General features: G+C 46.5%; 1 protein-coding gene across 6 annotated transcripts in view; it reads right to left on the reverse strand.

Moving 5' to 3' along the window:
- Rgs6 (regulator of G protein signaling 6) overlaps positions 1 to 23845 on the reverse strand; it is a 523367-nt gene that overhangs the window by 92333 nt on the left and 407189 nt on the right. For all 6 annotated transcript variants that reach the window (XR_009057823.1, XM_057782284.1, XM_057782282.1 and 3 more), the window contains exons 4-8: positions 16424 to 16474; positions 13006 to 13112; positions 11760 to 11811; positions 4740 to 4804; positions 958 to 1034 (exon numbers count right to left, since the gene is read on the reverse strand). Coding sequence is in view for 5 of the 6 variants with exons in the window: in XM_057782284.1 (XP_057638267.1) it covers positions 958 to 1034; positions 4740 to 4804; positions 11760 to 11811; positions 13006 to 13112; positions 16424 to 16474 (352 nt within the window). In the remaining variant the exon portion in view is untranslated. The remainder of the gene's footprint in view (positions 1 to 957; positions 1035 to 4739; positions 4805 to 11759; positions 11812 to 13005; positions 13113 to 16423; positions 16475 to 23845) is intronic.

Below are 23845 nucleotides of genomic sequence, written 5' to 3' on the forward strand. Positions count from 1 at the left end.
TTCAACCACTGAACAGAAGTATAGATTATATGCCTTATATTTCTATTAGTTTTTTGTTTTGTTTTGTTTTTCAAGATGGAGTTTCTCTGTAGCTTTCACGCCTGTCCTGGAACTCACTCTGTAGACCAGGCTGGCCTCGATCTCACAGAGATCCACCTGCCTCTGCCTCCCGAGTGCTGGGATTAAAGGCATGCGCCACCACCACCCGGCTTTTTCCATTAGTTTTAAGTTTCATTTCTATATGATAAGAGTGACCTTATCCCTCTTCTGGTATAAATGCAAGAGGTACCCCACAGGTTTCTGAGTTCAAGCACTTAGTCCTAACTATTGGAGGTGTTTGGGGAGAGTGGGAAGTCAGTAGGAGGTGAGGCCTGAGTAGTGGATGTGGGTCACATGGGGGCAGGCCTTGGAGATATAGCCCATGCACCCACGGCTTCCCGCTAATCCACGATGCAAGTAGCCACCGCCAGACACTCCCATTACCATGAACTCTACCACATCTTCCACCATGATGTAGCGCACCCATCCCCAAAACTGTGCACCCAAATAAACCTTTCTTCATTGAGTTGCTTCTGCTGCAGTGTTGAGAACAGGAACTAAGGCATCCTCCTCAAGTTTCAACATGTTACCCAATGGAGTCAAGGGCTCTAGATCTACAGTGAACATGGCCTGGTGTTTCCCAGGATCTCAGCACAGACATCTTATGGAAATCTCTTGGGCAAATAGGTACATCTTTCAGCTCTGCATTTGAGAGGATTCTCTTTGTCTGATGGACTTGTCCTAGCAAGACCTCAGTTCCAGACATGAAGCCTGTTCATCAGGATTTTCCTATCATTTATTCAATCTCTCCTGGGGAAAGAGAGAGACTAACCCAGGCGGAAACCTCACTTTGGCCACCACACCCCAGACCCTAGAGAGTTCCTTTCTCTCCCAGAAGTCTCTGCAGCATCCACCTACTTCACTTGTGCCTCTGCTTGCATAAAGATGAATTCCCACTTCCTCGCAAAGGCCCTCTGGAGTCTCGCTAAGTTTTCCTGGGGAGAAACAAAAATCAATAAGAAGGTATTAATCTTTGTAAGCTAATATACCGATGCCCATGCTTATCACAAGACAGCCATCCTTTCTGGTTTCCTCCCATCAACATAGCAGGGTTTCGTGCTGAAGCCACTGAACATGGCCCCGATTTGACTTTGCACCAGCGCCTGCTGAACTGTCCAACTCGTAATGTTCATTTATAAGTGTATTAAAGTATGAAGTCTTTGGCTCACCCTGATTCAGCTCTTCGTGGGTGTTCTTTTGAGAACACAAGTCACATAGTGCCTGGTATAGAGGTTGCTAGAAATATAGCCAGGTGACTGTTGGGAAAACAATGTCAGGGCCATCCCATAGCGAAGCTCAGGATGGAACTCTTGAGTATAGTTCTTCCAGTAGGGAGCTGGGGGGATCGCAGGAGAGGGGAAATTACAGTGCTTTCATGGGTACTTTCTAAGGCCAGGATTCAGAAATGAACCGAAGAGTGACTGTGATAGTCATGGAAGGAAAAAAAATTGGAAAACAATTCAGAAAAAAAAAAAAAAAAACAGAAAAAGAAAGGAAGGAAGCGAGGGAGGACGGGAGAGAGGGAGGGAGGACGGGAGGGAGGACGAGAGGGAGGACGGGAGGGAGGGAGGAAATCCTCCATCCAGGATTATCTTTAGAGGGAAAGGGGAGAGACATTCTTCTCTCAGCCTGCAGACTTTTCTGCTGGAGCCTCAGGACAATGTGAAGAGGTTTGACAGGACCTCTAATGATCCCCCTAATTCTGATTAATGCAAGACTGGAGCCCACATTATGGTATGTATTTTCTGCAGAGCTCATGCCAACACTAACTGATTAGCCTCATTAGTAAGTTATTAATATAAAAGGAGCTCTGGCTAAGGAGCATGCAAATTCGCACCTATTGTCAAGGCTCGGGGTACAACTACTTTGAGAAGAAATATCCCTTTGATGCTTGCACTAGGAAGTCCAGCTGGTGATACCTAAATGTCAATCACTTGGGGAAGCAGTGAACTTTAACTCTGCCGTGCTGTGGAGTACTGTGCAGGTATCAAAATGGCAATCTAGTTAGTATTACTGACATAGAATGATCCCTAGATGTTACAGTCTGTGGTTATAAGAAGTAGTAGGAACAGTCAAGAAGCCATACATATAGAAAAAAACTTAGTAAGAGAATCATGGGCCAATTTCTCTCCTTTTTTGCTGTTTGAATTTTTGTTTCCTACAGAGAATATATGTAGCCAGGAAATTTCAACCAAATTAGTATGGTTTGGGAACAAAATGCATTTGTAGTTCCTAAGCATTTTTATGCAGAAGTTCATCCTGGAAAAAAAAAAACCTTTATGCCATATACTTTATAAATATCAAAACAGACTACTGTGGGGCAAGTGAACAGAAAACTGAATAAAATGCACTAGACGGTGATGTGTCATTTCTGGGTAGTGTATTTACTAAGACAAGGAAACCTGGGCAAGAGCAGTGGAAGATCTGGGACCCTTACTGACATGCTAGGAAAGTCGAGTGGTCATAGCGAAGCTGTTTGCCTTGGGTTTGCAGCAAGAAAAACAGTCACTGTGAAATGAGAGCTGATACAACATCAGGACACACAGGTAGGATCCAACTCCCAGGATTCCACAGATACACTGTTGCAGGTTTGGAGACAGTCACACAGGATGGGCCAACACGTGATGGGATAATACAAACATTAACTAGATTCTGAGCTGCTAGGTAATCTCTGGACATCCATCCCTACTCTGCCTCCCAAATGCAAGTCTGTGATACCAACAGGCTCAACGAGGGCAGCATGCCATGACCAAGTTGTGCTCTCCACTGGCTGCACATTTGCCTTTGGGTGGTGGAGAGGGGAACCGTGGTCTAGTTGACTTAGATTTGGACATCAGGACTCAGGAGAGGCAAAGCTTGGTGGAGAAGAGCCTTATTGTGTTTCTTTTGGAAGACTGAGGCAGACAGGGACCTTGGGGAGGTGGTAGGTCTGGAGAAGCTGTTGATTCTTCAGTGTCAAGGAGGGGTTCTCCACTATCCTTAACATTATCTCTTGTTCCCTTGCTGCCACTCTTTAGTAAGTTTAGTTCAGCAACACCCGTACCACACACAGTTTGTGGGGGCAGGGGAAAGCAAGGTATACGAACACATAACCAATTTCCCTGGTTCTCTGTGTTTGCCTATGAATCATGGTGTGGGGAAAAGGTTCTGAAACATGAAGTTAAACATATATTCACAATGATATGTGAGTCTTTGCATTCCCAGTTTTTCCATTGCCAAGTGGGTGGGGCTAGACCAGAATGGGGAAGTGGGATGTAAGGAAATACATCATATGGACAAAGACAAAGGAAGGTAAGTGGACAGAGAAGGAGACCTCCCTTGTGATGGGTGCCTTCTCTTATTTTCTGGATGGAATTTTGTTCTTGGATTCTGTCTTCTCTACAGAGGGAGAGGGATATAAAGAGGGAGAGGGATATAAAGGTGAAATTTAAAATTTTGAGCTTAAACTTGTTGTACAGAAAATTTGACAGTTTACCTTCCCCCCCCCAAAAAAAAAAACTGTGGATACTCAACACACACACATTTATATACTAGAATCAGGATTCAGGATAGTTTCATTACCTCTCCAAGTCCCCTGGGATATCTCTTTATGGTCATACCCAACCCATCTATAACCACAGATATTGATCTGTTTTCCCCCACGATATACGTGCTATCTTTGCGAGAGTATCAAACAATGGAATGGCTGGCTTGAGACTGGATTCTTTCACTTAACACTGTCTTCAATGTAGTTTTGTATAACAAGAACGAATTCCTTTCTACTGCAGAATACTATTCCATTGTATGGATGTACCTTGTTAGTTTAGGTACTAACTACGTACATTGTAGGAGGTACCTAGTAAGCTAGGTACATTTGTCTATTCAGATGTATTTAGGTTGCTTTCAGCCCTGGGTACTACATATAAAGCTAATATGGATAGTAACACGGTCATTTCCATGTGAAATAGTTTCTGATTTCCCTACTTGATTGCATGTGATAAGTGTTTATTCAGTTTCATGAGAAACTGCCAAAACATGGACTGTTTTCCCATCCTCCCAGGAATACAAAAGAAAGTGTCCCACATGTTCACTGTCACTTGGTGTTGGCCATGCCTTTCACCTTAGCCATCTAGTAGGTGTAATGGCACCTCACCATGGGATCAATATATCCATTCAAATGGCTAAGTGTGTCGAGCATCTTCTCATGTGTTTATTTGCCATCTTTTGTTCTCTTTGGTGAAATATCTGCACAAGTTCTGTGTTCATCTTTATGGTGAGTTACTTATTTATCTACATTAATGTATATATGAGATAGGGTCTCACCACATAGCCCAGACTGACATAGCCCAGGCTGGCATAGCCCAGGCTGGCCTCAAACTCACAACACTGTCTTAGCTTCCTGGGTGCTGGAATTACAGGTGTATTCCACCAGGACCCACTTGAACTGCTGATTTTTAAGCTGTTGAAGTTTGAGGGTTATTTATATAAGGATGCACTTTGACAGTCACGACAACAGGAGCAGATAACAAAGGAAAAACAGAAGAGACCTCCTTCCCACTTCCTGGAAGGCAGTGCAAGGGGAAGAAAGGAAAAACTCAGGCTTAACTAGCGCTGCAGAACAGGCACTCCTCCCGCCCCGGCCTGGGAGTCACCGTACTCACGGCTTCGTAGTCTGCCAGTTCCAGCCTTGCTTTGTTCTGCATCGTCCTCTTACAGAGGTAGATGGCTGAGGAAGAAGAGAAACAACAGCCATATAAGCCAGCAGCGGCGCAGAAAGGACCCAGCATGTGCCTGCCCAGCCAGTCACCCGCTGTGCCGGTTAGCTATATGTCAGTTTGACACAAATTAAAGGGGAGCAGGGAACCTCAATTTAGAAAATGCCTCTGTCAGAGTGGGCTGTACACAAGCCTGTAGGACATTTTCTAAATTAGTGATGGATGAGGGAGAGCCCAGCCCATCGTGGGTGGTGCCATCCCCAGGTCCTGATCTCTGTAAGAAAGCAGGCTGAGTAAGCCAAGAGGCATAAGCCAGTAAGCAGCACCCCTCCGTGGCCTCTGCATCAGCGCCTGCCTCCAGGTTCCTGCTCTGAGTTCCTGTGCTGACTTCCTTTGATGATGAACAGTTATGTGGAGCTGTGAGCCAAATAAACCCTTTCTTCCCCAGTTTGCTTCCGATCGTGGTGTTTATCACAGCACTAATAGCCCTGACTAAGACACCACCCACCTTGACCATGGCCGTGAGCAGCTGCCCAAAAGGAGCCGCTTTTCAAAGTGAGTGTCATTGCATCTGACACCTCTCTTCTTCCCTCTGCTATGCACCAAACACCCGCTGGTCAGTGTGACCTTTCACAGGCATGACCATGACCTGCGTTGCACCCTCAGTGACAACGGAAGAAAGATCGTCTTTAGGGGCGCAAATATGACCCTTTATAATCCCATCTTGCCTTGTTAAATCTCTTCTCCTCTCTCCCACAAGCTTTACAAGGTGACTACTCTTAACTCCACACGCAGAGGCCAGAGGTTAACCTTTAGTGTTTTTCCTTAGATATATCAATCTTGTGTTTTGAAACAGGGTCTACCACAGGGACCTGGGGCTTGCTAGTGAGTACCAGGATTCTCCTGTCTCTGCCTCCCCAGCATGGGGCTTACAAGTGTGGATCACCATATCCAGCTTTTCACATGGGTGAGGGGCTTGAACTGAAGTCCCTCATGCTCGCACAGCAAGCATTTTCCACTATGTCACCCTCTTCCAGTCCCACTGATCTCAAAAGCCAGCCCAGTGTTCCAGAGAGCATCCATAGACTCTCAACGACACAACCCAGTCTCACTGCATTCCTGCTAGCTGGAATGTCCCCTGCTCTAGGCTGAAAACTCTTTAGGGATGCAAGCTGTGTCTTACTCAGCTGTTGCCTCCCTGCTCCTGGTCCCAGGGCTGTTTTGTTATAGAAAGAGCAGAGAAAAAGGAAGGACAATTTAGTCCTGTCCTTCCAGCCTAAGGAAAAGTTCTTAGCCCCACATTACCAGAACATTCTTTCTCAAACGCGACCTTCACCTTTGCTCTCTATCTCTGCTTCTTCAGTGTTATCTTCCTTTTCAGAGTCAAGAAGGGGAAGCAGGAGGTGACTGTCGTGAGTGACCATGAGGGTGGCCCACAGCCTGGGCCTGCCCAGTGCCCTGATACCTTTCTTATGCCCCCTAGGCAATGCCTTGCTGGTTCAAACAACTAATATTTTTTTTCTTCTGGCAGCCTAAGATGCTGGCAACCCTGTGACTAGTAGCCTTCTTTCCAGTGTGCTCACTCTTCTGAATTCTACAGTCTATGCTGACCAGAGCCAGCTGTGGTTGTTCCCAGAGCTGCTTAGTCAGTTCAGGTGTACCCACTATTTTAACAGCAACACAGGCAGGCAGGCAGGCAGTCAGGCACGTACGCACGCACGCACGCACACACCAGACCTTTGTTTGGTTTGACGTAATGAGTTTTCCATTTAACAACAATGGGGAAACCGGAATGGATGTACTAGAAACCTTAGTTATGGATCACACATTTTGATCTTCTCCTGGGCTAGTGATGTGTGAAGTTTCAGTCTCTCGGGACGCTGGGCAGTGGCAGTGAGCCATGGTGCCTACAATCTCACAAGGGGAAAGAATTAACACCATGCAGTGTGCCGTGTTGCTAAGCGAGGGATTCTGGTAGGTGGAGGTGTATTGTGACTTGGGATATTTTCAGGTTACATTGGGAATATCAGGATATAACCTTACCATATGTTGAGGACTATCTGTACCAATGAAATCACTGTTAAAAGAGACAGTGGTCATGTCTCTGAAGACATTGCTAAATGACTTGGAGCGAGCTAATGAATCAAGAAGAGCTGACTGGGGTAATTGCTGCTGAATTTGCTACAGTTGAGGCATCTGGGGGGAAAAGCAATAAAAACGTAGGAGGAGCCAATAGTCATGTGGTTTCAGAAATTCTTACTGCGGTTCAATAATACTCACCCTGGATGGTCTATTTAAGAAAGAACCCCAAGTCCTTGGGAGCTACAGTCAAAGAGAAGTCCTTGATCTTACTTCTTGGGCTGCCACACGAATGTTCCTTTGCATGAGAAATTCCTCTAGGGCAGTGCTTCTCGACCTTCCTAACTCTGCGGCCCTTTGATGCAGTTCCTCATGGTATGCCGACCCACAACCATAGAGTTATTTTTCTTGCTATTTCATAATTGTAATTTTGCTGCTGTTCTGAATCATAATGTAAATATCCAATATGCAGGATCTCTGATATACGACCCCTAAAGGAGTTGTGACCCATGGGTTGAGAGCTGCTGATCTAAGGGACTTTAAGTACGTGGAGGCCGTGTCCCCGAGTTTCATCTGGCAATGAACGGAGCAGGCAGACGACTGCTTTGAACAAAGTGCCCCGCCCCCCCAGCTTCTAGGACCAGACAGCCTGTGGGACTGGAGTCACCAAGCCCGGAGCTTGGCATGCCACCTGCCTCATCTCTATCCCTGCTGAGCCAATGGAGGTGGCAGCTACTTTGACAAAGCATTTTCTAACTGGTCGAATGTGAAACTCAGAGACAGGCTGACTCAAGGGCTGGAAGTAGTAGGGTGGCTCTGTGGGTATGGATGCTTGGTGTCCAAGCTTGAGGACCCAAGAATCCACTTGTAATCCCCAGGATCCACAGAAAAAGCTACAGATGGATATGTGTGGATGTGTGTGGCTGAATATGCCCATCACTGCAGGGAAGCGAGGAGCAGAGCCAGGATCTTACTGCGCTCACTGGCCACCATGTTAGCTCTGGAACTGGTGAGAGACCCTGGACCAAAACATGAACTAAAGAGTGACAGGATGGCCTACCTGATGTCCTACTCTGGCTTCCGCATGCATACAAGTGGCTGCCCCCTGCACCCACACTCCCATGTAGACACCTCTCACCCCCCACAAAGTGAACAGAACAGGGAGGGGTTAGCACAGATTTTGACTATAGGCATTATGCAGGTAGACCCATCCCAAGAAATTTCTACCTGGTTCAGGATGGCCAAACAGGTTGTAGAGTACTGAGCAAGGAGCAAAGGCTGGTGCTGTAGCTGCTGACCATGAGCTTGGACTTCCAACCTGTCCTCTGTGGCTAATATGTGGTAACCTGTTCACCACAGGGAACTGGTGCTCTTGGCGCTTACAGGCTTGTCTGTACAAGTAGGCAGCCTTTTCCTTTTACTGGCTCCAGTGACCTCTAGTGGTGATAGCCAGTCCTGCAAGAGGACCTCCGGGGAATGTGAAGACCCCATGCTGTCCTGTCCTGTTTGTCTGTCTGTCTATCATTTATTTTTTATTAATACTAATAATTAGTTATCTCTACCTCCAGACTTCACTGTGGCTTCACTTGGATGTACTCACTCCAGTGTGGCACCCTAACAAGAACACATTGTGTCTAACACACCAAACAGGGAACAGACTGGTGTCCTGTTAAGATACAAGGAACTGAGTCACACAAGATGACCCCGGGGCGAAAGGAGAGAACTGACTCCTGAAAGTTGTCTGTGTGTGTCCATGCCTGTGTCCATGTCTATGTGTGTGTGTGTGCACTGTCTCTCACACACAGTAAATGAAACAAATTAAAAAAAAAAAAAACAACTACCTGGAACTGTTCTATTTCAATGATCATAAAACCTGCTCCATTCACATCGAGTCACATGGCAACAGCACCCGTATATGCTGATATTACCGACTATCAGGGACCTCACAAATGTGAACTCTACATAGTCCTCACTATAACAACCTAATGGGTTTGGTTAGGATCCCCATTTGGCAAATGAAGGGACTTTCACAAGTCCTCCCTCTCTGCTGGGCATCCACAAGGGCTCCCAGAGATGACCAAGTCAGCTGAACCTTAGCTAGGGCTTTTAGGATATAACCCGTCTGGGACTGTGGGCATCTTGATTGTCATCTTGCTGGGGTTTAGAGTCACCTAGGAGATGAACTCCTGGGCATGTCTGCGAGGGTGTTTCTGGGAAGGTCTGACTGTGGAGGGTATGCCTGCCCTTCACGTGGATAGCACCGTGGCATGGACTGGGGTTCTGTTCTAACCCGCAAAGGAGACGGCGAGCTAAGCACCAGGATTTAGTGTTCTCTGCCTCCTGACGGCAAGACGCAATGTGACCGACTGCCGCAGCCTCCTGCAGCCACGCTTTCTCATCACCGCGACCCAGCAAACCCTTAAGTCCTTAAGTCCTTCTGGCTGGGCATTTTGCCCTAGCCCTGAGAAAAACAACAATGTCCCTCCCAACCTGCTCAACTTTCTCACCCACCCTCCTCCTGTCATCACGCCCCCTTTCCTGCTGCGCCAGCAAGACTGTGCTTGTCAGATTAGTGACAGAACTAGCGCAGAGTTTACCATTAGCCAATGCTTGTTGAATGAATAAAAGTTATGGTCCTTGATCAACCTACTTCATTCCTTTCCTGAATTCTCAGTTTCAATCTCACCTCCTTCTGGGGAGAGGACAATCACGTAGCAACAATTCTGCATCATTGTAGCGATACCAGCATCAGCCACCACCTTCCCAGGGACAACATCCCCCAGGACAGGGGTGACTCCTTATTCTACCACACAGCAAACCTTTTATCTCATTCACTGAATCCCAGCAAAGCAGAACCAGGAAACAAGCAATGGTGTTGCTCTGACTTTAGTATGAGGTACTAAGGCAGCGAGGGGTGAGGGAACTTGGCAAGATCACACAGGCAGAGGGACAGTTGATTCTGCGGGTTTCCTGGGAAGCTGACTTTCTGACTAAACTAGCTCAGGAGTTCCTTTCTTTTTATATTCCACACCCTGATTTTCCAACCTGAGACTTTGCCATAGATGGAGGCACAGGGATGTAAAACAATTATGTATAAAGGTGATCCTGATGTTACCTGTTGCTTCCGTCTCTCCTGACGCTGCCCACTAATATTCGGAAATGGAACGCTGTAGAGAAAATTCTGAAAGGGAGAAAATTCTGTCCCTCTGCACTCAGTGTAGGGTAGCTGAATATATTTTACTCTTATTTTGATCCAGCTGTCTGGTCTGACTCCACCTCCCAGCCCCGCCTGAAGGGCACAGGCTGGGTGGAATTGAGCTGTAGTTATTCAAATGAGGAGACCAGGCCACCCTTAGCAGTCTTTCAGGACAGCAGCTGGCCCTGCAGTCAGCCCTCCCAGACAGGGGTCCCCACCAGCCAGTCCTTGCAGCTGCAGCTGCCTTCCTGTCCCTCTTGGTTCTATAAAGATCCAGGGGAAGTTCTTGGGCTCCCCGAGTGCCTTGGTCCTAGATTGCACCAGTGTCTGTAAGGATGCCAGGTGGAGGGGTGGTGCTGTTGGCATGGACTCCAGACAGGGCACACACAGGAGCGGGAAGAGGGATGGGCTGGAGTCACTTAGCTCTGAGTTTAGACTCTGTTTCCAGGGAGTGTCTATTGGTCACCTTCAGTGAAGAACCAGAACCAGGAACTGGAGAGGTGGCTCAAGAGTTAAGAGCACTTTCTTCTCCCTGAAGCCCACAGATGGGCTCTCAGTACCCATATCCAGTGGCTCCTATCAGACTGTTAACTCCAGTTTCAGGGGATCTGATGCCCTCTTCTGGCCTCTGGGTGTACTGCACACTTGTGAGGTGTGTGTGTGTGTGTGTGTGTGTGTGTGTGTGTGTGTGTGTGTGTGGTGTTTGTATATATATACACATATGCACATATATTCAGACAGATAAGATGGCACATACATATAAATAAAAGTAAATAACTTTAGAATGTTGTGTGACAAACTGAAAAGGAACCAGAAGCAGACTGACGTGTAGCACACTTAAGACTGGGCTCGATTCCAGGGCTGCAAGAGAACCCACCTCAACCCAAATGAAACAAATAAAAAGATCTTAAGCAGTAGCAAAACCCCCAAAGGTTCTGGAAGTAAAGACGTACTGAACACCACATATGCCCTATGCCACAGATCCCCACCCTGGGGGTGCCATGAACACCCAGAACAGACCAGCCCTGGCCTTCTTGGGTCTCACTATCAACCGGGAATTCAGACTAAGTGATCCTATGAGGATATGGACTTTCTGGGTCTCAAGTTCTTTACCTTAAGTTGGGGATCATATAATTTCTTCAGAGAACTGGCTCATGGAGAATACTGGGTAGTCTCTTTGAGAGTGTGGCACAGGTCTATCTGTGCTCTGTCTGCATAGAGGTAAACTTTCACCTTTAACTACTTCCCTAGTCCAAGATGACAACTGTCCATCCCACTCTGCGCCCCCCCCCCCCCCCTTAACTTCCAACTATCAAAATCACCAATGAGTTCTTAGTAAACTTTTACAAGTATGTAAAAACAGAAAAGGCCAGGGGAAGGCAGCTCCTTGATGCTGTCCTCCCTGACGCTATGCCCTTAGAAGGCGCAATAAAAGCCTCCTCATGCAGTGTTCCCATAAAACCTGTTCCCTTTGTCCCTTCTCTTGGGAGGACTGCACTGTGTTTTTGTTCACTGTGTACAACAGGGAACCTGGTACAGGCAACAAGGAGTTAGCAGGGTCAAGAGCCCCTTTCCCTGACACCGTGGTCATCAGGTGCCAAGCATTTGTCTTTGGTACTCCCAGGAGTGGCAGGAAGTACATAGGCACTCCCGGGAGTGACAGGAAGCATGGGTACATCATCTCTTCTCACCATAGTCAGTGTTTTCAGGTTCCCAGCAGTTGGAAGGCCAGAAGTAAGGAGCCTGCAACAGAGCACATGGCATCAGGATCAGAGGCACGCAGTTGTAAAACTGAGAAGTGTAAGCTGTGGGTGGACACCCCTGGTACAGTTTCTTCTTTAATACCATGGCAGAACTATGTTCCCCGAGCCTTTGGCTTGGGCTTTGACACAGCCCCCGACTCTGTCTCTGCTCCCTCTAAGGCAGAGGAGAAGGGCTGACAGTGGATGTGGAGAGTAAGTGAGGGCGTGAGAACGCACTCCAGCGTGATACGAATCAAGTATCATGTATCATGTATCAAGTATCACTCGAACTCAGCTTTCTAGGATCACTAAGAGCCATGTTCATTCTCTGAGCACCCCCATATCAAGGGGCTAAGACAGTGTCCCCAAAGACCCCCATTGTAAGATGGATGATATCCACTTCTGTAACAGCTTTTTTTTTTTTCAGAAGAAATGATGGAAAATATCTGTTCTCATCTAAACTCCAATCTTCTAGGAGGTGCTCTGGAGAGATGGAGTCTTGGGATTGGAGAGGTGACTCAGAGGTTAAGAACATTTACTGTTCTTACAAAAGACCTGGGTTCAATTCCCAGCACCTGCATGGTGACTCAGAACCATCTGTAACTCTAGTTCGAGGCCATCTGACACCCCCTACGTCCTCTGTTGGCCCTAGATATATACATGGTAATATACATATGTCCAGACAAAATATAAATACATATGAAATAAAAATAAGCCTTTTTGTTAAAGATGAGAGATGGGGTCTTTGGAAGGTGATGGGGATGTGGAGATGGAGGCCTCATAAGTGAAAGTAGTGTTCTTATTTTTAACAGGCTTGAGGGAGACACCTCATCACTCCCACCACATGAGGGACAACTAGAAAGTTCCATCTATGAAAAAGAGAGTACTCCCCCACCAGATACTTCCCATCCCCCGGAACTGTGAAAAATATGTGTATAAGATACGCAGGGCATTTTTTGACAACACCCCCAAGGGGCTTAGACAGTGTCCCCAAATACCATAGGCTTCCAGTGAGGGCCTTTTACTGTTCTTTAAGTGGGCCACCCACTGGCTAAGTTAACACATCTCTTAGCCTTCCCAGTACTTTAGGGGGACATTTGCTCTCTTAAATACACCTAGTTGTTCTAGATGGTTCTAGTGGGAGGTCACATGGTGATGAGCAGAAGGGTCCTTCAGGAGGAGTCAGCAAGCCTACCTGGAAACGGTAAAAGGTGCCATCGTCTTTCATGGTGAGAACGTGGTCTGAGATTGGGAAGATGTAGCCCTGGGCAGCAATAAGGCTTCCCAGGTGTATTGCTTCAACTGGAAGGAGAGAAGAGGAGGAAACAGGTCATTCAGCTAAAACATGCACTGGGAGAGCAGAAGGTGACCCGAGGTCACGTGCCATCCCTCTAGATGATGGTGCTGAGGATCTCTTCCCCTGCTGATGGTAGCAACGGGAGGATGCTGACCTAAAAGAAGAACCATTGCGCGTCTGGCCTCCTCTGAAAACTTAACAACACCTAACCACCCATTCCCCGCAGTCTTCCCAAATAAAGTCAGAGCCACAGCATGGCATAGACCAAGCAGGACCTAAAGCAATGAGGCACGTCACACAGTCCTTAGCAGGGACTCAGGCAGAGATGGCAGCCCTGAGAACCTACATAGTTCTCAGGTCTCTGATCCTTGGCACTGAGGGTACTGTTTCGTGGTCCAGAGGCTTTAGAATCTCCTCATAACACAGCTGTCCCTCCCGTGAGAAGAGTGCATCTCCTGTGATTGACTAGGGCAAGACCTCCCTGTCCCAGGAGATTAGAGGGAGGATGATGGGGTGGGCGGTGCCACAGAAACATGAATATTTCTGCCCAAATCAACATGCTGCCTCCTTATTTCAGCCCCAGCCATACAAAGGCTTCCAATAGTATTTAAGAGTTTACCTTCTCCTGAGAGAAGCCCATACAGGAAGGGGAGGGTGGGTCCTAGATTCTTCTATGTCCAGTTTTATAAACGGTGCCTTTTAAAGTCATTTGTCTTATCTGTACCTGCGAGCTTCACAACATTGACTACAACCTAAGTGCTTTGCTTCCTAAGAATTACCAAGTCCCCCTGGAAGTAGTACCCAAAGTGTGGGGACTCCGAATAGATGATGTTTTATTTTACCTGTTTTCTGATGACTGGTTTGCGTTTACGATACTATAGGGCTGTCCCTACATATCCACCTAGAATTTGTTTCAGGGTCCCCGTGAAGATCAAAATATTTGGGTGCTCAAGTCTTGATATCAAATGGCTTCATGTATAGCCTGCACACACCCTCCTGCAAGCTTCAAGCTAGGTTACTTTGATGCCTCACACAGTCTGAACGCTATGCAAATGGCTGTTATACTGCCATGCTTAGGGAATAACAAACCTCTATATGTTGAACAGAGGCATATTTTTGTATCAAATATTTTCAATCCAATGTTAGTTGACTTCGAGGATAAAGCTCTGAATACACGGAAGTCCAATTGTATGCTTTAAGAACCAGGAGCTAGGTGTGATGGCACAGGTCTACAAGCCCAGCACCCAGGAGGCTAAGGCTGGTGAACTGAGTAGTCAAGGCCAGTTTGGGCTACATAGGGAAACCAACTAGGCAACCAACCAACCAACCAACCAACCAACCAACCAACCAACCAACCAACCGGCCAACTAAAACCCTAACACAAACAACAGAAAGGATGGCAGGTCCAGCGAGAAGGAAAGCTCCATCATTTGCCCTTCCCTGTGCAAGGTGGAAGAGGAAGATCCCCAAATCAGGTAATGCTGTGCTGCTGCTGCTGGAGCTAAACTCTTCCTTAGAAATGCTTTTACTTCGCCAGGAGGGAACAGAGAAAAGACAGAGGGACCGACACTGGACTTCCATTGAGCTTGCTGGCGTCCCAGGCTGTGGTTCATGGCTCTGTCTTCTGGCAAATTGTTTTAGTTTCTCCTTCTAGGCTAATTCTCAGAAGCCTGAACCCGTCCCAACATCTTGATGTCCCCGTCAAGGTATCAGAGAAGAGGAGACCTTCATAGATGTGACCTCCACCAGTTTGGACCTGCCACAGGAGTTTCTCACGCCACACGAGTCTCATTTACATTAGCTGGGTGATAGTTCTCAGAACATTAGTAATAATGAGAATAATGAATTTGATGGGTACTTTAGAAAGGCTAGGAAGCGCTCTTAGCTAATTCTACCATGAGAAATGACTTTAAGCTAGCATGGCCAAAAGGAAGCAGTGACTTCAGATAAATGTCACCCAACGGCTGGTCACACAGGCAATCAGAAGTCCAGGTTTTCTAAGGGAAACACCAAGACTTGGAGCCCTGGCTTTCAAGGGAAATTCTTAGCTCACAAGAAAAAAAGAAGCATAGGCGCTTTTTCTTGTGAGCTAAGAACTTCACTCAAATTAAGAAGTTTTGTTAGCTGGCAGAGTGGCCACTGATCCAGGACATGAAAAGGGCCAGGGTCACTTCCCCAAATCACCTGCTCTGCAGGGGCTCCTGTTTCCATCAACGTCACTGAACTGAATTATCTGAAACTGTATTGCTGTACACTCAGCTGCATTTGGCAATGCCAGGTTAAAATGCAAGCCTGGGCTGGCTTATTGATTCCAGCAAATAATTACAATCATAAACCCAGCATCTAGTGGGCGCACTTGATTCAAATTCTCAGAAAGCATGTGGTCAGGGGCCACTTAACTTGTGGTATCTTTATCCCCTAAGGAAGACCATTAGGAACATCAGAGCAGAGGGCTGGGTTTATGCAGCTCAGTGGTAGAAAGCTTGGCCAGTAGGAACAAGGCCCTGGGATCGCTCAGCACTAATGTGAACCCCACAGTAGATCAGTTACGGGTATTTATAAATATGATCCTTGAGTAATAATAACACCAGTTAAGCCAGACAGATGAATGTGTGCTACATGCTAAGTGTGAAAAATAAACAACCCAATGATAAACTTACAGCACACTAATAAAAATCGACTTAAGCTGTCTAGAAGTTTTGCTTTTTTTCCCCCTCAGGAGTGCCCTCCCCCGTTTCCCAATGAGATGCCAAAAACACATTGTCCTGCTTATTTCCTGGTGGAGGGACAGCTGTGGAAACTGCCTTCCTTGGTCAAGGTTTTGCTGTTTTTTTTTTTTTTTTCTGGTAGACTTTGCCTAATTGAAATACACAATTAGAGTGTGTGGGGGGGAACGCTTCTTCACTTCTCGCAGAAGCAAGAAACAGAAGGCATTTCAGCAAATAATTAAACATCTTAATTGTGGATCAGGCAATCTAATTTTAAGAGCTGCTTCTAGAAGGCTGTTCTGTGACAGGGCTACAACTTATCTTTAATTGCTGCGGCTAACGAGAATTCATCTCGTCTCGCACGCTATTGTGCTGAGCTCTTTGGCGTTCTCAATAGCGGCTCATTTCCTCAAAGGGTGATTTCCACGTGATGATAGACATTCAGTGGAGAAAATAAATGACTTCTATCTGCAAATACAATGATCCCGCATCCTGGAATCCACGGCGATAAGCCGTCTTTTCAAGACTGTATAGGCCCACTGGGGAAGTGGCCTATGGCATGCGTGCCAGCACCAGGGGAGGCAAAGGCAAGGTCAGGGGTCAAGTACCTGGGTCCTCAATGGAAAGGTTCTTCATAAGCCACTGCACAACGTCTGTACCTGCAATGACAAAGCCATTTCAGTCGAAAATCTCAGGGGTAGCAGGAGAAGCATCTTTACCAGAGTCCTAAGCCCAGCAGCACACAGCTTGGGAGCTGGGTAATACAGCCATTCCCCATGCTAACCAGCCCTTCTCATCCACCAGGGCATGGCCCCAGTTAGGATTTAGTAGTTGTTTCGTTCTTTAATGGAGACAGACTTTTGTGCATCCCAGGCTGGCCTCGAATTTTCTATATAGCTGAGGATGCTGAGGGCCCAGTCCTGTACCACCATGCCTGGTTATTTAGTGCAGGGGATCAAACGCGCGACTCCATGCGTACTAGGAAAGCCCTGTACCAGTCGAGCCGCACTCCTGGCCTATAGTTCAATTCTCTCACAAGAATAAAAACAAAACAAAAAACAATGCCACCATCAAAACAAAAACAAAAAACCAACCAACCAAATAAACAAACCAAAAACCAAACCCACTTCTGATGCTTCAGTTACAATGGAATTTCCGGGAGCATCTGCCAGGAACTTCCTGAGGACACAGATTTCAATGGCTTCCCCAAGGCAGGCCAGGGCAGCCTTAGCCTGCCCGTTCCCAGAATATTTCTTTTCCAGCACCATGCCCTTCCTGACAGTGCTAATCAACTCAGGTGACCTTAGAGGTTCTCAGAAGCTTGTTCTTGGGCTGGAGAGATGGCTTAGAGGTTGAGAGTACTGACTGCTCTTCCAGAGGTTCTGAGTTCAATTCCCAGCAACCGCATATGGCTCACAACCATCTGTAATGGGGTCCGGTGCCCTCTTCTGGTCTGTGGGCATATATGCAGACAATACACTGTATATATAATAAATAATTTTTTCCGATAATTTACATAGAGCGAGCTGTTCTCGAACCCGGGACCTCGGGAACAATGGTAGGCGCTCTTAGCCTCTGAGCCACCTGGGCAGCTGCTTAATTTTTTTTTTTTTTTTTTTTTTGGTTTTTCGAGACAGGGTTTCTCTGTAGCTTTGGTGCCTGTCCCGGAACTAGCTCTTGTAGACCAGGCTGGCCTCGAACTCACTGAGATTCGCCTGCCTCTGCCTTCCGAGTGCTGGAATTAAAGACATGCGCCACCACCGCCTGGCTTAATAAATAAATTTTTAAAAAAAGAAAAAAAGAAGTAACTCGTTCTTTTCTGGCATGAGTCCATTCTGAACCAATAGACCTCTGAGGCTGTAGACTACATCTGGGTCATTACTGACAATTCCTTCTTTTTTTTTTTTTTTTTTTTTTTGGCCTTGGCTCACCTTATATTTCCAGGCTTTCCCAAAGTTGGCTGTAGACTGAACAGTGCTAATCATCTGTAGGTAGAAAGACCTGCACCCGCCTGTGAAAGCCTCCTTCTCCTCCACAGACCCTTCCTTCCCTTATTTACCTGGGAAACTGAGTGGAGCAGAGACACAATATGGAAGGGGCCATGAATCCCACCATGAAAATTAATGACTATTTAGATCCCTCATGAGAGGTCTTACCTGTGTGCAGAATAAACCCAGTTTCTTCTAGCCAGCATGTTTCAGATAAGTCACACTTGAACAGAAATTTGACCAACCCTTACTTCTTCCTGCTGGTTTTAGTTTTGTCTTCTGATGACAGAAAAGTGAACCTGAACCCAGATCTCATCTCCCTGACAGCATCCCTTCAGACTTTGGGCAGTCCTTCCATAAGCCACCAGTGTCACCATTCCCAGTGTGACATACCTGGAACCATTCCATGGCTTAGCCTGGAGCGCCCCACCATTGGCCAAAGCCTTCTGAACAAACTCCCTTTTACTGTCTGCCTTTAAAAAGATGGCTGGGCAGTAGTGGCGCATGCCTTTAATCCCAGCATTTGGGAGGCAGAGGCAGGCCAATCTCTGTGAGTTTAAGGCCAGCCTAGTCTACAAGAGCTAGTTCCAGAACAGGTTCCAAAGCTACAGAGAAACCCCTGTCTCATAAAACAACAACAACAACAACAACAACAAAGAGCAGCTAGAACCCAGGTTCCAAGAGCAGCATAGCTCACATGGGCATGTGTAGGGAGTGGAGGAATCCCCCAGAGAATGAAGTGAGGAGGGCCTGAGTGAATATGTATTGTTGACATGGGCATAGGTATCTCAAGGACCCTAGTGTCTCAATCCTGTGATTCTGGCAAATCCTACTCCCTGGTGGGGCTCAGAAGCATAGCAAAACCTTCCTTGGTTGGGAGGAGGGTAGTTCAAGTGCAAGCAATTGATCAGTGTGCACAGGAGCTAGCAACTTTCTTCCTCCTAGGTGCTATAGCCTGAGACATCACCCCTCAGAGACCTCCTACCAACTTAACCATCCCTACTCCCTGTGTTATACATAACAAGCACACGGAGGGTGTGGGTTGCCAGGGTAGACAGTGTGGCCCCAGCAGAGTGCACACCCCACCTGGCCCAGCTTTTCTGCATTTGTGTCCGTGTGTCTGTCCTCTTTTCATTCCTTTGCCTCCCTAGTCAGGGTTTCAGGACCTAAGCCTCAAGTTATGTAACGGAAGGACAAGAGCCCAATTATCTGCAAGATTCAAAACATCTGGTCAAGCCCCAAGTCGCTGGTATAGACCTCTAAACATGGCTTCATTGTCTCTTGTGGAATGTTTGGTGGAAAATAGGCTAGAAAGGAGCAACATTTCCAGATCTGAGTGAAGAATGGGTCTGAAGCCTTGATCTGTCTGTCTGTTGGTCGGTCGGTCAGTTGGTCTGTCTCTGTCTCTCTCTGTCTGTCTCTGTCTCTTTCTCTCTGTCTCTTTCTCTCTGTCTCTCTCTCTGTCTCTGTCTCTCTGTCTCTGTCTGTCTGTCTGTCTGTCTGTCTGTCTGTCTGTCTGTCTCTCTCTCTCTCTCTCTCTATGTGTCTGTCTAATCTAGTCCCTGGCTGGATTCCCAGCTAGGCGAATGAGATCCAGCAAAGGAATTTACTGAGGTATCGTTTTCTTGGGAGTCAAAATTTTTAGACACTTGACCCCTGACTGGAAGTAAGACCTCTGCTGTCCGGAAAGCCTGGACATTTGGTCTCTGTGTGGTTCTATGGAAGAGTTGAAACAGTGCAGCAAAACTACCAGGGCCTACCCTCCTCCTCCTGGTCTTGGCCCAAGGGCCAACCCTCATTGACAATGCCATTTCTTCACACTTCAGCCTCCAAAGCAAGACTCAGAAGGCTCCTGCCGTTGCTTCCGGACCACATCCGTGAGCTGAAATTGGATGTGAGAACACTCTGGCCTGTTCATATCCTTTGAGAGGGAGTCCATTTGTATAGCAGTGCATGTGCGCATGCGCGTGAGTGCGTGCTCATTTTTCCCCCAAATTACAGAAGTTCTGCATTTGTCCTAGGAAATACAGAACAAAGCAGACATCAAATAAGAACTGTAATCCCTAATTGGGGGTGGGGGAGAGACACTAACCTGTTTTTTCCCCCCTCAAAGAAAAATAGTTCTTTTCTGTGGGTTGCCTGGAAACTGCAAGGCTTCCAGTATCACCAGGCTCTCCCCGGGGCCTGAGGATTATCTTTCCGCTGCCGAGCTTGCTCAGCCATTATTTATCACCTGCCAAGATTGATTGCTCACCCTGGGACAATGACAGCCCTTCCTTTCCCCTGTTAATTACTGTCATCATTAATATCCATGTCACTAATTAGTATTCATTGGCATTGAAACTCCTTCCTTGCTATCCTACCCACCACCGCCCCCAGCCACCCTGCACCATTGTCTGGATTTCTGCCCCATTTGGCACTCAGTTCCTGGCTCAATTATTGTATGGCTCCACCATGCCCTGGGTGCATTCACCTAGCTAAAGAATCACAGTGAAGCACTTTCCATGTAAGGAAGATAAAGTCACAAAGGTCCCTTTTCCTTCTCCCCCTAACACTTTGAGGACCACAGAGCTGGGTTTTGTGTTATGGTACAGAGACCATGACAGTGGCCATGCCATGTGGGGACTGTTAAGCTGCTATTCCTGGCTATCCTGGGCAGGGATACTTTATCTGCTGTGCCATCACTGCCCTGGGTCCCTCACACACGGTGAGTACCATATTGTGGCTTGTAGCAAATGTTTTGGAAGATGCTCAGGGATGGGTGGACACTCTGTAAGCATCTAAGGTCAGATCCACAAGTGGCCTACTTCCGTTTTGGGGCAGGAAGTGTACCACTGTGGTTCTGCCCCAGAGCAAGCAGGGAAGGCAAATAATGTCATAATATTATGAAAGTGTCCCAGCTAGACATGCTGGAGCCAGACAGGAGCAGTCCCACAGCAGCGGGAGCGAGCATTTTCTTTCTCACTTTTGTCTTTCCTCTCTCCACCAACCCTAGAGACCCTCCTCTCCTTCCTCTTACAAAAGAAGTTGAAGAAGAGTCTTTTCTGCCCTATCAGAAAATAATCGCTGCCTTTTGTTTCCACAGTTGAATCTGAGATGTTATATTAGTCAAGATGCCTTGTGGGGACTTAGTGACTGGTAACAGCCCACAGCATAACACAGGCTGCACAGTCACCCTCTATCCCCGAGAGCCCAAAACACTGGCCTGGAAGCTGTCTTTCTGAGGCCGACTGCATGCGTGTTTCTCTCTGTATGTGCTCCGTATGTGTTTGTGTGAGTTCACATACGAATGTTTTCACATGCAATTGTATATCAGAGATGAACGCCAGCATCTTCTTCGGGGACTCTCCACCTCATTGTGATAGGGCTTCTATCTGTCTGTTTATCTGTCTGTCTATCTTTGTGGCTTTTTGAGACAGGGTTTCTCTGTGTAGCCCTGATTGCCATGAAACTCACTCTGTAGACCACCAGGCTGACCTTGAACTCAGAGATCTACCTGTCCCTGCCTCCCAAATGCTGGGATTAAAGGTGTGCAGAGATAGGGTCTCTTACTGAACCTGGGCTCGTCTATTCAGCTAGACTGGCTGGTTGGTTGACTGGCTGTCTAGTGAGCCACAGGGATCCACCTGGGTCTGTTTTCTCTGTGCAGGAACTATAGGAACACAGCCATACCTAGCTTTTAAGTGAACTCTAGCTTCTAAGTGGGTCCTGGATATCTGAACTCAGATCCTTATGTTTGTGTGACGAACACTTTAGCAACTGAGCCAATCCACTGAAACTAATTTATTAACTCACAATACAGGAATACACATGGACCACACTAGAGGGTACCCAAGTACCTTCCACTGCATGTGGACTGTCACCTGTATTTAAGCATGTGTTTATCAGCAGTTACATTCTGGGCTTCATGTGTTATAGTACACCTTTCTACTGTATCTTTTACATATAAACATATTTATATGTAATATAAATGTAATATAAACATATTTATATTTATATGTGAGCAGGCATCTGAGATGAATATAAAATTCCTCTCACAAGAAAGTCTACGAACCATGGCTCATTCATGGAATAATACTTATTGAACAACTAGTATGTTAAGTGGAAAAGCACATCAAGAAGAGTATATAGGGTGAAATAATATTTTTTACAGCAGAAAAATACTCCTACTTTTATTAATTACGCAATATGTAAGTGCATACAGAAATGAAAAAGAACAGTTCTAGAAATAATTTAAGTTGATAACTTTAGGTTATCCTGGGCAGAGGAGAAGCATTCAATTATTATTTCATCACTGAACTATTTGAAGCTTACAGAACATTTTAGATGCCTTGCAAAGAAAGACATTTCATTTTCAAGAACAGAGAGGCAATGTGTGTCAATGTGATGGTGCACGCCTTTCATCCCAGTACTCGGGAGGCAGAGGCAGGAGGATCTCTGTGAGTTCAAGGCCAACCTGGTCTGCAGAGTGAGTTCCAGGGCAACCAGGGCTACACAGAGCAAACCCCGTCTCAAAAAAATGTAAGTAAGTAAGTAAGTAAATAAATAAATAAATCTGGCCTCTCAGATCAAAGTAGAGAGAGTAAGAGGGACTGCAGCTTCTCCAGTCCTGAGAATTTTTGTTTTCTTGGAAGCAAACAGTGGTGACAAAGGCAGGTGTCTCAGGGCTGGGTATTGTCGTGCTGAGGTTTCGTCTCGGGTAGCCTGGCTGGTCTGGAACTGATTAAGTAGCAAGGATGACTAACTTCTGCTTCTGCCTCCTGAGGACTGAGATTAGTGATACCATCACACCCAGCTGAAGCAATGCAGGGGGTCAAACCCAGGCCTTCAGAGATTCTAGGTGAGCACCCTACCAACTAAGCTACATTCCCAGTCCCAGTTTTGTTTCAAAGGGTTAGCAGAGGGGGGCTCAGTCATGATGCTGGACCACTACCCTTGAACTTGCCACACACTCTGGCCATCTGTGGTCCCTGCAACTGGAATTCTATAGATGGACCTTGGGGATGTTCACCGAAGTCCTATATTAGGAGCAGAAACCCACATCGCCTCTTTATGTTTCCTTATATACTCGGTAGAAGAAGACTCAGTGACCTCTCACGCTTAGCTCCCATGCTGCGTGGACACTCAATAAATACAAACGAGATTTGAGTAAACCCCAGTATCTAAGGGGGTTCTGTTTCTGGTTTAGGGGAGGACCTTACAAAATCATAGTTGTGTTTTCAGATGTTTTAGGGAATTTGATTAGGACACTTCCACTCAGATATGAGAGCCCAAGGAGATCTTAGTGTGAGCTACCCTCCTCTGTCTTCCCCAGATACTGGATCAGTTGCCATCCATGCAAAGTGAACAGAGATTGATGGTCATCTGCAGATTGCAAGTTTCCCAGAAACCTGGTAGATTGTATACTGTGGTACTGACAACTGAAATCTTTGGTAAAATCATTTCAACCCTCGCCATTTCTCTTGAGGAAACGGTTTTAAGATCCCAAGGAAAGATGCTATGGTTTCTGCTACAGCCGAGTTTAACCAAGTTTGCCCCACACCTCCGTGCGGCCCAGGAGTCCATCCACCCGTGTTGTCATGTACCTGCTCAGGGTCTCTGTGCACCTGTCACAGGGAGGCTGGCTCTCCACCACTTCCCAGGTGGGTGGCAATGCTGTGACAGGCAGTGGCATTTCCCAAGTTCTGTTCTAGAGCAAGCATTTGTTCCTATTACTGTGTATAATGTCCACAACAATTATGCAAAATACTGTCATTATAATAACCATTTAAAAGATCAATCCCAGAGAAGCTTAAGGTCACATATTATTATTTTTTGGACTCAGAGCTACAAACCAGGCGTTCTCATGCCAAGTTTCTTCCTCCTTCACATTCTGACTGTCTTAGAGGTGACAAACATCTCCAGTAGTTGTAAGAAAAAACATGTGGGAAATTGATATTCTATATTGAACTTTTCACTGAAGCAGAGGAATCAATTTAATGACTGTTGCTATTATCAACTATTAAGCTAATTTTTTTTTTTTGGTCAGCTCACCTTCCTATT

Source organism: Chionomys nivalis, chromosome 10 (genome assembly GCF_950005125.1).
Source record: "Chionomys nivalis chromosome 10, mChiNiv1.1, whole genome shotgun sequence".
Classification (NCBI taxonomy): Eukaryota; Metazoa; Chordata; class Mammalia; order Rodentia; family Cricetidae; genus Chionomys; species Chionomys nivalis.